Source organism: Stegostoma tigrinum, chromosome 27, assembly GCF_030684315.1.
Source record: "Stegostoma tigrinum isolate sSteTig4 chromosome 27, sSteTig4.hap1, whole genome shotgun sequence".
NCBI lineage: Eukaryota > Metazoa > Chordata > Chondrichthyes > Orectolobiformes > Stegostomatidae > Stegostoma > Stegostoma tigrinum.
This window is the reverse complement of record NC_081380.1, coordinates 2490936-2505239: the sequence shown is the minus strand read 5'-3', so window position 1 is coordinate 2505239 and position 14304 is coordinate 2490936. Positions and strand designations below refer to the sequence as shown.

At 43.2% G+C, this 14304-nt stretch overlaps 1 protein-coding gene across 5 annotated transcripts in view; it reads right to left on the bottom strand.

Moving 5' to 3' along the window:
* LOC125464462 (SH2B adapter protein 2-like) overlaps positions 1-14304 on the bottom strand; it is a 130753-nt gene that overhangs the window by 86386 nt on the left and 30063 nt on the right. For 4 of the 5 annotated variants that reach the window (XR_009447319.1, XM_048556781.2, XM_048556782.2 and 1 more), the window contains exon 3: positions 7918-8795. Coding sequence is in view for 4 of the 5 variants with exons in the window: in XM_048556781.2 (XP_048412738.1) it covers positions 7918-8769 (852 nt within the window). In the remaining variant the exon portion in view is untranslated. Of the gene's footprint in view, positions 1-7917; positions 8796-9548; positions 9667-14304 lie in introns of those variants that run through there. The other variant, XM_048556783.2, reaches the window with a different exon arrangement.

Genomic DNA, 14304 nt, shown 5'->3' with positions numbered 1-14304 from the left:
ATATCAAACAAAGTTGAGAAATGAGATTGAAAACAATTCATCGTGTACAACCTCAGCTGAACTAAAGCTTCAATAAACTTTGATTCTAATCATGGTCCAGCATCAGGCAAGGCTTTAAGTGTGCACAAAGCAGCAGCACAGAGTGGCGACGGAGACAAAGTGCATGGTGTGGGTGGGATATTTCTGGTATTTTTTTTAAAAAAAATCAATCTTTAATTTAGATTGACAGTTAGAGCCTGACCTAATACTTTAATACTGCGGGCTAATTAAAAACCTAGCTTAATAGAAACAGCCTGGCAGTAGCAGTTATCTGACAATCAATAGAAAATGATTTCCTGCATGAGTTTTAGTGATTGGATCAAGAAGCTGACTTAGCAGTTGCAACTTGGAGTGAGTCACCAGTCCTTTGCAAAACAAGCAGGTTGAGACCACACACACGCAATGAGAAGCAAGTGCTACTTTGGGAATTTTGTAATATCATCTTTAATAATAGCTTCTAATATTTCCCCTATGACAGGCAGTTAGCTTACCATCTGTAGTTTCCTACTGTCTGCTTCCCTCCCTTTTCAAATAAAGGAGCTACATTAACTTTTTTTCACGAATCTAAAAGGAACTTAATGAAGCTAATGAATTTTGAGACGTTAAAATCAATGCATAAACTATCAGGCAGTGACTTATTTTAATGAAGACCCTAGGCTGAAAATCGTCAGGACCTTGGATTTGTCAACTGGCACTTCCAACAATTTACTCAGTATCACTTCCCTGCTAATTGTAATTTTCTTCAGTTTCTCCCTCCCTTTCAAATCCTGAGTTAAAGTTATTTCCAGGATACTACTTCTGTCCTCTTTAGTGCCCTTTGCATCTGTTCTGCCATTCAAGATGATCATGGATGACCATCCAACCCATTACTCCATTGCCGCTTTTTCTCCCTATCCTTTGATCCTTTTAGCCCAAAGAACTATATCTAACACCGTCTCGAAAATGTTTGATGTTTTGGCATCAACCATCTCCAGTGGGAGAGAATTCTTAATAACTCACAGAAACTTTTCCTCTAATATATTTGCCTACCTCTTTCTGATACTCTAATTCTTTCCCTCCTAATTAATCTTTTAATAATTCTTTGCTGTTTTTATAACCTGTCAAGCTGCATATTTTCCACAATTATGTCTTTACTTTGACTTAGATACTACCTTTGACTTTTTAAGTTAACCATGGTTTGTCCCTTAGAATTTTTCTTGCCTGTGTTGGAATGTATCTATTCTGTGCTTTCTGGAATATCCCTTTAATGTTTGCCACTGCATTTCTACTGACATATCCCTTAACCTAAATTGCCAGTTCACTTTCCCTAACTCTGCTTTCATGCCCACATAATTACCCTTATTTAAATTCAAAACAATAGGTTTGGACCCATACTTCTATCCTTTAAATTATATGTAAAATTCAATCATATTACGGTTGTTACGACTAAACAGCACTTTCGCTGTGGGATACAGAGTAGAGTTGAGAGTATAATTAGATTGACCAAGATTTTATCAAGCAAACAAACAGTCTCCCCCTGCTAAGTCCTGTATTAGTGTCAGTGGGCTGCCAGTAGCTGATAAATACTGATTGATAGTACAAACTCAACTAATGGCATTTCCACCTGAGTGCAGAGGAAGTAGAAAGGTGCAATGCCTTCCAGGAACAAGAAAAATCTATCAATCAGGCGGGACAGGCAGGGTTAAATAAACCTGAAATGGAATTCAGAATCAAATTCTCTCTCAATTGGTATTTATTCACACAGCACCTCAGAATTAAAATGTCAGTCAGTTTGCACTTTATTTATTGTTGCAATTCTTTCAACTGGAAATGCTACTGCAAGAATTAAAATCTTCACTGGCCTTAAATATAGGGAATGAGACACAAGCCAAGGGAAAATTTGGGTCTCTTGCCTCTTTGGCAATTCTGTTTCTGCCTTCTCTCAGTCTACAAAAGTCTAGTGTATCAGAAACTAAAATCTCACTGACGCCTCACTAGTTTATTCCACAAGGACCCCAGTAAAACCAATTCTTTCTATCTGGCTAGTTAACATGCACCACTGAAATTTGTCTAGAAGCATGTTCATTAATTGAGGTAACGCTGTGTGAAGCTGGATGAACACAGCGGGCCAAGCAGCATCAGAGGAGTAGGAAAGCTTGACGTTTCGGGTCAGGACCCTTCTTCAGAAATGGGGGAGGGGAACGGGATTCTGAAATAAATAGGGAGACAGGGGAGGTGGACAGAGGATGGATAAAAGGAGAAGATAGGGTGAAAGGAGATAGACAGGTCAAAGAGGTGGGGTTAGAGCCAGTGAAGGTGAATGTGAGTGGGGAGCGTGGGGATAGGTCAGTCCAGGGAGGATGGACAGGTCGGGCGGTGGGATGAGGTTAATGGGTAGGAGATGGGGGTGGGGCTTGAGGTAGGAGGAATGGTTAGGGAGGCGGGGACTAGCTGGCCTGGTTTTGGGAGGTGGTCAGATAGCAGGGGGCGGCGGGGGGTAAGATTTTGAACCTTGTGAAATCCACCTCCACCTCCTCTCCACTTCCTCCAGAACTTCCAATTCCCTGGTCCCCAACACCTCATTTTCACTCTTGACATCCAGTCCCCATTCACCTGCATTCCCCATGCCGATAGCTGAAAAGCTCTCCGCTTCTTCCTGTCCCGCAGACCCAAACAGTCCCCCTCCACTGACACCCTCTTCGCTTATCCGAACTCGTCCTCACCGTTAACAACTTCTCCTTTAATTCCTCCCGCATCCTACAGACAAAGAGAGAGTGGCCAAGGGTACCCGCATGGGTCCAAGCTATGCCTGCCTCTTTGTAGGGTACGTGGAATAATCCCTCTTCCAAAGCTACATTGGCCCTATCCCCCATCTCTTCCTCTGTTACATTGGTGACTGTATCGGCGCCGCCTCATGTTCCCACAAGGAGCTCGAACAGTTCATCCACTTCATTGACACCTTCCACCCCGACCTTAAGTTTACCTGGATCATCTCTGACACCTCTCTCCCCGTCCTGGACTTCTCTGTCTCCATCTCTGGCATCCACCTGGATGCCTATATCCATTTTAAGCCTACTGACTCCCACAGCTACCTGAAATATTCCTCCTCTCACACACCTTCCTGTAAAAATGCCATCCCCTATTCCCAATTCCTACACCTCCGCCACATCTGGCCCTGAGATGAGGCATTTCACTCCCGAACATCTCAGCTGCCCTCTATTTTTCAAAAACTACAACCTCCCCTACAGTGATCAAAAACGCCCTCAACCGCATCTCCCGCATTTCCTGCAACTTATCCCTCACACCCCCCATTCGCAATAATAACCAAAACAGAATCCCCCTTGTCCTCACGTACCACCCGACCAACCTCCAAATCCAACACATCATCCTCTGACACTTCCGCCTTCTGCAATCCAACCCAACCAAAGGCATTTTTCCCTCCCCACCCTTATGTGCCTTCTAGTGGGACCACTCTCTCCATGACTCCCCTGTCCGCTCCACACTCCCCTCCGCCCCACTAACCCCGGCACTTTTCCCTGCAACTGAAGCAAGTGCTATACCTGCCCCTATACCTCCCCCCTCACCCTGATCCCAGGCCCTAGGAAGAATTTCCACAAACAGATGTTTACCTGCACATCTGTCAGTCAATGTTATTTACTGTATCCGCCGTTCCCATTGTGGCCTCCTCTAAACAGAGGCTTAGGGACTGCTTTGCGGAACACCTACATTCTATTCGCAACGAACAACTACACCTCCCAGTTGGAAACATTTCACTTCCCCCCCACCCCCCAACAATTCCTCGGACGACATGCCCATCCTGGGCCTCCTGCATTGCCACAATGACGCCACCTGAAAGATGCAGGAACAGCATCTCATATTTTGCTTGGGAACTCTGCAGCCCAAGGGTATCAATGTGGATTTCACAAGCTTCAAAATCTCCCCCCCGCCCCCGACCACATCCCAAAGCCAGCCCAGCTAGTCTCTAACCATTCCTCCCACCTCAAGCCCCACCTCCATCCCCCTACCCACTAACATCATCCCACCTCCTTGACCTGTCCGTCCTCCCTGGACTGACCTATCACCCCTCCCCCACACCCCCCCCCCCCAACTTCCCACCTACATTCACCTTCACTGACTCTAACCTCGCCTCTTTGACCTGTCTGTCTCCTCTCACCCTATCTTCTCCTTTATCCATCTTCTATCCGCCTCCCCTGTCTCCCTATTTATTTCAGAAACCCCTGCCCCTCCCCCATTTCTGAAGAAGGGTCCTGACCCAAAACGTCAAGCTTTCCTACTCCTCTGACGCTGCTTGGCCTGCTGTGTTCATCCAGCTTCACACCATGTTACCTCAGTTTCTCCAGAATCGGCAGTTCCTGCTATCTCTGTTCATTAATTGAGCTTGTTTAATTTGGATGAAACATCACATTTGGCAATTTTGCTAAACTTGGATTTACTTTCAAATAGGTCGCATCAGATTAAAGATCTATCAACTAGGGAGTGATGTTTGGCAGACTAAATGCAAATTCCCAGAAATTGGCACACTTGCCTTCATCAGTCAGAGCACTGAATACAGAAGTTGGAATGTCATGTTATGACATTGGCAAACCCCACATTTGGAATACTGTATACAATTCTGGTCATACTGCTCTAGGAAGGATGTTGTTAAATTGGAAAGGATGCAAAAATGATTTACAAGGATGTTACTGAGGCTGGAGGTTTGAATTCGAAGGAGAGGCAGGAGAAGCTGGGATTTCTTCCCCCCGGAACATTGGAGGCTGAGCAGTGATCTTACAGAGGTTTATAAAATCACGAGGGGCCTTGGATAGGGCGCATAGGCAAGGTCTTTTGGCCAGGGTAGGGGAGTCCAAAACTGGGCAGCATAACTTTAACATGAGAGAGGGGAATCACTTAAAAAGGGGGCAACTTGTTCCACACAAAAGGTGGTGCATATATGGAAGCAGCTGCCAGAGGAAGTGGTAGAGGCAAGTACAATTACAACATTTAAAAAACATTTGGACTGGTATATGGAGAGGAAAGGTTGAGTGTAATATGGGCTAAACACAGGCAAAAGAGACGAGCTCAGTTTTGGAAACCTGGTCAGCATGGATGAGTTGGGTCACAGAGTCTGTTTCTGAGCTGTATGGTTCTCTAAGAATTTCTTCAAACCACAAAATAGTCAGTCAGAAAACAGATTGATTAGCACATCTGACCCAGGTTGGAGATTACCAATTTAAAGATAAATTAGAGACATCTGGCAATTAGTGGGGAAATAAGGACTTAGGCTAAGCTGGAAAGTTATTAGTACATTATTTATTGTTTAACTGATGATAATTTAAATGTCAAGAGTGTCTATCAGAAACCAGGAATGGGTTCTGCTGCTTCTGACCTTCAGGCAGTGTGTTAGGTCTTTGGTCCGCATTCAGTTCCAATGTTTCCTTTCAAAGAGTTCGCCGGCTTTTGCCACCCACATTCCCCAGATCCTGCTGCACTAGTCAACAGTCTAGTTTGTCCAGCAGTTGCATTGGACCTGGATGTGAGGAGAATACAATGAGAGTCTGCTAAGGGATATAGACAGGTTAAGTAAGTGAGTGAAGATTCAGCAGATGGAAATATAATGCAGAACAATGTGAGGTGGTTTACTTTGGCAGGAAGAATAGTAAAGCAGAAGATTATTTAGATAGAGCAAGATTGCAAAATGCTGCAATACAGAGGGATCTGGGTATACTAGTATACAAATCACAAAATGTTACCAAGCAGGTCAGGCAAAAGCCAGGAGACCCATGGAAGGTTGGCCTTTATTGAGGGGTGGATAGAGTCCAAACAAACATTACTATAACTGCAGTGCCTCAGTGGGACCACATCTAGAATAGCATGTGAATTTTTAATCTGCTGACTTCAGGTACTGGGCCTATACTAATTGGAGATTACAAGAATGAGATGATCTCATTGAGATTTTAAGATTCTGAGGGGCATTTGACAGAGTAGATGCAACACCTCATGGGGGAAATCAAGAACTGGGAGACATAATTGAAAAATTAGCAAGGGTGATATTTAAAAACAAAAGAACGGAATATCCTTTAATAAGGGGAAGAACTCCTTCTCTCAGAGCACCACTAGCCATTGGAATTCACTTCCACATAGAATAGTGGTGGCTAGGTCATTGAATGGATTCAAAGTGGATTGTCAGATTTTTAATAGACACGGCAGTCCAGGATTTTTAGGGGATATGCATGAAAATGGGGCCAAGGCCTTAATCAGTTCAGCTGTGATCACATGGAAGAGTAGAGTGAGCTCAACAGGCTTCCTCCTGCTGTTTCCAATCAATCTGCTCAGACATACCTCTGGCACAGGTGGATGTTGACATTCTGGTCCAGAGGTAGGGATGCTACAAGAGACTTCCCATTTCCTATGTTTTATTCTTATTATGAAGGGGCTTAACAGGGAATATAGCAGAGAGTTGCTTGCCATGAATGTGGAATATAGTGGACAGAGTTTCAGGATAAGGGGCCAATCATTTTGGGTTGAGATGAGAAGCTGTTCTTCCCTCAGAGGGTTGTGAACCTTTAGGATTCATTATTTCAGAGGGTTTTGAATGCTCCCTTGTTGAATACATGAGGGATTGGGCTAGGCTGAGTTTTGACCTTTAAAGGGAATCAAAGGGATGTGCAGGAAGTGGAGACATTGAAACAATTATGTTATTGGGGGAGGGGGGAGGTGGCTCAAAAAAGGGCCAAAAAAGGTGTACTCTTGCACCTATTTTTGTCTGTTCTTATTCTTGACCCTGAGTGAATATCTCCTTTTCTCTCACTCATTATCCTTCCAGACAGATTTATCCCTTGACTGTAGGTTTAAGGTGAGAGGGGAAAAGATTTTTAAAAAAAGGGACCCAAGGGGCAACTTTTTCAACGCAGCGAATGGTGTGTGCATGAGTCAAGCTGCTGGAGGTAGACGAGGAGGCTGGTACAATTACAACAACATTTAAAAAGGCATCTGGATGGGTGTATGAATACGAAGGGTTTAGATGGTTATGGGACAAATGGGACTAGATTTGTTTAGAGTATCTGATTGGTATGGATGAGTTGGACCAAAAGGGTCAGTTTCTGTGCTGTACATCTCTATGAATCTGTGACTGCACTTTCTTCAGATGAAAAGAAATCAATCTCATTGCAGAACAATCACAGCCCATCAGGGCACAGGAATAGCATTCAGCCTCTCAAGTCAGTTCCTCTGGTTGATACAGCTTCATTTAACCACTTGCTCCATCTCTTTCAATACTCTGACCTCTATAAACCTCAGCATCAAAAAAAACAATTCCCAGTAGGCACAGTTTTGGGAGGAGAGGCAATCAGGTTTCTATAACTTAGGAGTGAATCTGCTTCACAGTTTCGTTGCTAAATAGCCAGGTAACTTTAAAGTTATAACCCTTGGAATCTGGTTTCCGAATCCATCGGCCCCATTAAAGGCCTTCATCGCAAAAAAAAATCTTCGCTAACACCTCCACCAACTGGTCCAGAGGTAGGAATGCTACAAGAGTCCTTTTCCAGGGACATTTCTGGGACAGTAGGAGTTGCGGTTTGAGATAGCAAGGTGTAGAGCTGGACGAATAGAAATTTTCAGAATGAAACGAATCAAATTTTCTGAAGACATGTCCAGACCTGAAACGTCAGCTTTCCTGCTCCTCTAATGCTGCCTGGCCTGCTGTGTTCATCCAGCTCTACACCTCATTATCCTTTACTATTTCCTATGTTTCATTCTGACTGTGATCAACCTTCTGTGACACCAAGTTTGTGCACCATAAATTTATCCCTTTAATCCCAGTAGCATTCAGTTGCGGTAGTGCTGTACCCGACATGGGCAGTAAATTCCAGCTTTCTCACATCCTGGATTTTCTCATCTTACCTTTGGTGGTACATAAAACTCCAAGAGGAAGCGTTCTCCCTCCAGCCTGACCGCTTTTCGTAACAACAGCCGACACTTCTCCCACTGTGTACTGCTCACCGAGTTAGAGTCATCGGCTACCATGTACCTCAAAGTGCCTTCTCTTTGTATATCCAGCAGTTCCACTTTGGCAGAGGAGGATCGGGTCAAGCGCAAACGCTCCAGTTTGTGACTCCATTTGTCCCGGACCTCACTTTCCGATTTACTCCCCGAGGATTCTTGACTCACAGGCCTTTTACCCTGGCCAACATCCAGCAGTGGCTCGGCAGAGGAGCGCCACTGTAAAATCTCCTTCATTCCATCGACCATACATACGCTCATGTTCCGCAGAGAAAACCCTTTCTTAAACTTTGACCTGCCAGAAGCAGTGACAGAAACATCCTCCGAGCTCCTGGAATGGCCAAAGTTCGACATGTCCCAGACCTGCGCCTGCCTCAGGTACCTGCTGGAGTTCAACGTGCTGTCTATACTCTCAAGGGAATCTGAGTTTACTTTCCTCTGGAGGATTTCTTTGCCATAAGGCAGCTGGCAGTTCTGGATGTCCGAAAATGGAGCAACGTTATATTTGATCGGGGAGTCGGACAGATATGTCCTGTTCACCTCCGAGGCAAAGTATTCCACAAAATGGGAGGCAAAGTGTTGTGAGAAAGTGGTCTCTATCCCTGGGCACTCGTAGTGGGGATTCTCACTTATAAATATCCGGAATTTCTGGGCAAATTCAGCCGCTGCAGCTCGTGCCTGCACTTCACAGAACTCCTTCCAGTCTGGAACGTGTAGTAGTAGAGAATCCGGACTTTCAGAATCACCATTCATGGCGAATTCACTGAAGCCCGATTAAGCTGTACGAGGGGAGACAGAAAGAGAGAAAAAAAATCCATGATTATCTCTGCTGTGGGTGATCTTAGAGTGAGCACCAAACATCAGCCAACGCACTGTTCACCTCAAAAACATTGAGCAACCAACAAAGTTGCAGAACCAAGGTTTTGCCCCGAAAGGATCACTGAATCACATAGTAATAGCGAGTGTCCATTTGGACCATTGTACCTGTACTAGCTCTTTCAAAGAGTTAGCCATTAACCATACTCGCCAACCCTTCCCCTCCCACCCCCACACAACACACACATCTTCAGTTGCAAATTTATATCCAATTCTCCCTTGAAACTTGACTATTGAAACAATTTCTGGCAGTTTATCTTGTAGCAAACTTCAGGTTGTACAACTCACTACATAAACACCCTCCCCCTCCACCCTGATCTTCTGCCAAATTATTGAAGCATCAAATTTCAAAGGTTTGCGCGATAGGTTTTGAATAAGATCTCTTCCCTTTAAAAGCAAAAATGACTCGCGAGTTGGACTCCTGGAAACAGCTTTGTCACAAGGATCTGTGATCTCTCAGTTGACTGTGAGCAGGCACGTTTCAGTGGTCTGTCGTAAATATTAACTGAATGAGATTAGAAACCACCTCAGTGTTCAAAACAGCGAAGAAAAAAAAGAAAACACTCAGGTCACCACGCAATGGGAGAATGAAACACTGATAATTCATTAGCTGTGTGAGAAGCCCAGACAGACAGTATTGAACAGCAGCAACTCACGTTCAGCTCTGCTACTTTCCTCCTCTCTGCACATTTGTTTTTGTGATCGCCACCTCCCGCTGCCCCTTACAGGCCGGACCAGAAGAACAGATCACCAATTCTCCCTATATTCACTGATGCATGTGAGATTATTTAAGGAGTCATGAGTTGGCTAAATGTTTGTGTCACTGATTTGGAGGCGCAGATTGGTGAGGGACAGTTTGACTAAGCAAAGAAAAAGGGATGTGCAAAGATTTAAAATCTGCCAACCAAAGAGTAGTGTATAAATATACATATATCTTTTATATTTCTGGATACATAGCAACCACCCATTGCGCAATGTTAAAATAAATCACACAGGAAATGGCTACTTCCCTGCTGATAATGCATGCTCAGTGACAAACAAAGCATGTTTGAGTTTGATATAGTAAAGCACATCCAGAACAGCAGCAAGTTTTCTTATAAATACCATGTTCTAGTTTCTCTTCAACACACAGATTCTCAATGTAGTCTCTCTGATATCTCCAAGGTTTCGCATTGGTAGTGGACACAGTATGTCATTCTCAATTTGATTACTAATCAGAGATTGGTTTAGCTCAGTTGGCTGGACGGTTGGTTTATGAAACAGTATGATGTAAACAGAATGGGTTCAATCCATTTCACCAGCTGATGTTACCGTGAAAGACTTCTTCTCAAGCTCTCCCCCATGCCTGAGGTGTGGTGGCCCTCAGGTTAGATCACCACCAATCATCTCTCTCTCTCTCTCTCTCTCTGTAATGAGACAGCAGCCCTATTGTCTGGTAAGATTACAGCAACTTGACTTCACTAACCCCAGTCCCTATGCAATGTCAGTAGTCTTCATGCCTACCCACAGTTTACGTGTTAAATATCAATTGGTTATTTACCTAACTCAGATAGGCCATGCCCTCACCCCAGTCAATGCTCTCATTGGAGTTTTATACAGTGAATCCTTCACCTTATTGAACCACGGTTATTTCCGATTGTATTTAATCGCTATTCCCGGTACACTGATGGACAGCAAGCTCCCAACGAATCAAGTAACGGTTTCATTTACATTACATAATATTAGAAGCTGAGGAACCCACTGAGCAATTCTTATCTGCTTGCTAATTTTAGATAAATTCATTAGAGCGTCACCAATAGACAGGATGGGCTGGATAATTTCCCATTTGCCAATTTCAGTGGTTTTTAAAAGGAGCTTTTCCCATTTGCCAATTTCAGTGGTTTTTAAAAGGAGCTTTTTCACCACTCTGTCGGACGTTTCTGCAGCTGAATTCAGCATTCATTTATTCATTCTGGAAAAGGCATGAGGCCTGTTCAGGTTTGGACCCTGACCATCAGCAAATGACAGGCAGCATATGTGAGCCATCCTACTGGATGCTTTGGCACTTGTTTTATTTGTGAAAATCTGCGAACACACTGTTGCATTTAGTTCTCAGGATGGATTGTATAGCACTTACAATGGAAAGGCATCTTTTAACCGGAAGGTTGAAGTCTCTTCAAGTCAGTTGAGAGCTCCCACAAAGTGCACAGTGAAATTTGAGAGCCCTGAAGGATCTTTGAGGAACCCAAGTGGGATCAATGGGAATCAGAGTATCATTATATTATTACCTTCAATAAGAGTAAGTATATTTAAGGCCTAGATAGATTTTTAAATCAGTAAGGGAATCAAGGGTCATAGGAAAAAAAGACAGGAAAGTGGAGTTATGGATTATCAGACCAGCCATGACCTCACTGAATGACAGACTCAAGGGGCTAAGTGGCCTACTTCTGCTCCTATATTTTATGGTTTTATCAGAGGGTGCTTTTACATCCCAAACAACTTTAATTTCTGTCAGTTGGTGTAAATTCACCAAATGAATGTAAAGTTTTAATTACAATCAGCCATTGCTGAAAGGACTTCTCTGATTCCCAAATAATCAACAAACTGTGCACTTCAGCACAACTAAAGCAAACATGTTTGAAGTTTGGAGAAAGTGTTATACTGAGGCAGAGCTAAAAAGGTAGAGGTGCACTACACAGGTGAGTGTACTGCTCAAATACATCCAGAACGTGCTCATCTGCTCCATGCCATCTAGTTCATGGCAGGGTGCTCAGAATGGATGGTCTGGTACTGAACTTGTGGTAGCTACTGGGTGACTGGGAGAGCATCTTACAGATCATAGACAATCTTACTTTGAATTACCCTTCTGGGGCCACGTAGATTTAAATTTGGGCACAGTTGGCCAGAACATAGGAGATCATGAGTGATATTAAGAAGTGTAGTTATTCACGATAATCAACACAGAGATTAAATGGAAGACCAAACAAACAGGAACGATCAATGGAGAAATAGATGGGAAAGACTGTAGCTTATCAAAGATGGAGAACAATGTGAATTGCATCGTTGCATTGTTAGATTGCAAGAGTGTTAGTCTGAAATGTGCAGGGTTTGTATTCCAAAAAGGTTGCTGTTATGAAGTCCTTGACATGTGTCGCCAAATGTATGTCAGTGTCATAGAACAGTTGAAAAGCATTTGCTGAAGTCATTAAGCGCTGGCTTTTGTTTCCAATAATATCTTTGATAAATGAACCAGAGGAAATGATCACGTCCACTCTGACTCCTGAACATATTTCACTTTTGCAATGATAATTTCAAATTTGTAGATGGTGCCAAGATGTTGGCAGGGCTAGGGTGTAGTTCAAATAGAAGAGGGAACAAAAAGCAAGAATAAACTTGGAAAATGGATCTATAAAAGAACATCAGTATAGATGAGAGAGGCAAAACATGTTAATGGTAAGAATTAAAAGGCCACATTGTCCTCAGAAAATAATTGTCTAAATGGGCTGTGATACAAATCAGTTCAAGTAATGAGAGTTCAAAGAGTGAAATAAAAGCAAACAAAACATTGAAGTTTATTTCTAGGAGGACCGAATTGAGAAACAAAAGATGTCCTGTCAAACGAGTACAGAACCGCAGAAAGACAATACCTGGAGTATCGTGACATGACAAGTGTGCTAACCTACAAAACTCATTGCAGTTTACGTCATACCCCAATCATTCAAAAGATGCCTCACTGCATGATACAATGAGATTGGTGCACTCCATTACACCCACCGCATCAAAATCAGACAGGGCATCAAACCACGACCATAGACCTGATGCTATCAGTTTCCCAATGAGAGAAAGAAGGATTAAAATTGAACTCATACTTAGAGTATTTCTAGCATTTTACCACTTTATTTCCCCCAAAAATAAACTTAAAATTCAAGAGATGTTTGAAATCATAACAAATTTACTGTAAACCACTGATCATGTTTTTCACCCTGCCTTTCATACCATTCTACTTCATTCCCAGATCAGGCTGGTTGTTCACACTAAATTCATAAATACCATTCCAAGCTGACAGCTTGAAGGTGAAATCTTCACTGCATTTTTATTCACACGTACACCGAGAGGCCACTTTGCCTCACCAGCATACTCTCTCCAAAAGGAAACTACTATATTACATTATGTTATTATAACTTGCTTTCAACTCTGAAATGGAATGTTGGATACAGGAGGACAAATCCCTTGTTCCAATACTGGAGCCTTCGATAGGTTACCCCTGTAGCAGAATCATGAAGATACAAGTATGTGCAGTCGGGATGGATAGTTGAGTTAGTAGCAGTGAACGCTATATTCGCAAATTGACAAATGATGGGAGCGGGGCCACTGTTTTTCACCATTTGCACTTACACCACCTGACAGCCCAGCAGAATCAGACAAAGCAACCCAGGCCAGGACTTCTCAGTGATCCTTGTTCAATGGCTTGTTCGTTTGTTTAGAAGGACAACAGGGATAATCTGTGACATTATAGGCCAGTGAGCCTTACGATAGTGGTAGGGAAATTATTGGAGTAGATTCTGAAGGCTAGGATTTACTCATATTTGGAAAAATATGGACTTATCAGCAATAGGCAGCATAGGGAAAGGTCATGTCTCACATAGTTGATTGAGTTTTTTTTGAGGAAGTGACAAAGATGATTCATGAGAGCAGGGCAGTAGTTGCTGTCTACATGAACTTTAGCAAGGCTTATGAGAAGGACCATCTTGGCAGGTTGATTAATAGAAAAGGTGAAGTCACATGGGATCTACAATGAGCTGGTAAAATGGATACAAAACTGGCTTAGGTCATGGAAGACAGAGTATCTGTGGAGGGGTGTTTCTGACTGTAGATCTGTGACTAGTTATATTCAGCAGTCGTAGCTGGCCTGTTGAGTAAATTTGCAGATGACACAAAGATTGGGGGAGCGGAGGAAAACGAGGAGGATTGTAAAAGGATACAGCAGGATGTAGATAGGCTGGAAACCTGGTCAGAGAAATGGAGGATGGAGTTGAATTTGAAAGGGTTCAGAAAAAATTTTCAAGGATGTTTGATCACTAGGTGGAGGCCGAATAGCACCCCTCCCCCCCACTCCCCAAAGCTTCAGGAGTTTAAGGGGTGGCCTTATAGAGGTTTATAAAAATCAGGAGGGGCTTTGATAGGGTGACCAGAAAAGGTCGTTTTCCTATAATTTTAGATTTGCCTACCAGAGGGCACAGGTTTAAGGTGAGAGGAGTACGATTTAAAAGGGACCCGAGGGGCAACATTTTCATGCAGAGAGTGGCGTACGTATGGAATGAGCTGTCTGAGGAAGTGGTGGAGGCTGGTACAATTATAATGTTTAAAAGGCATTTGGATGGCTACATGAATAGGAAGGGTGCAGAGAGATACAGGCCAAATGCTGGCAAACGG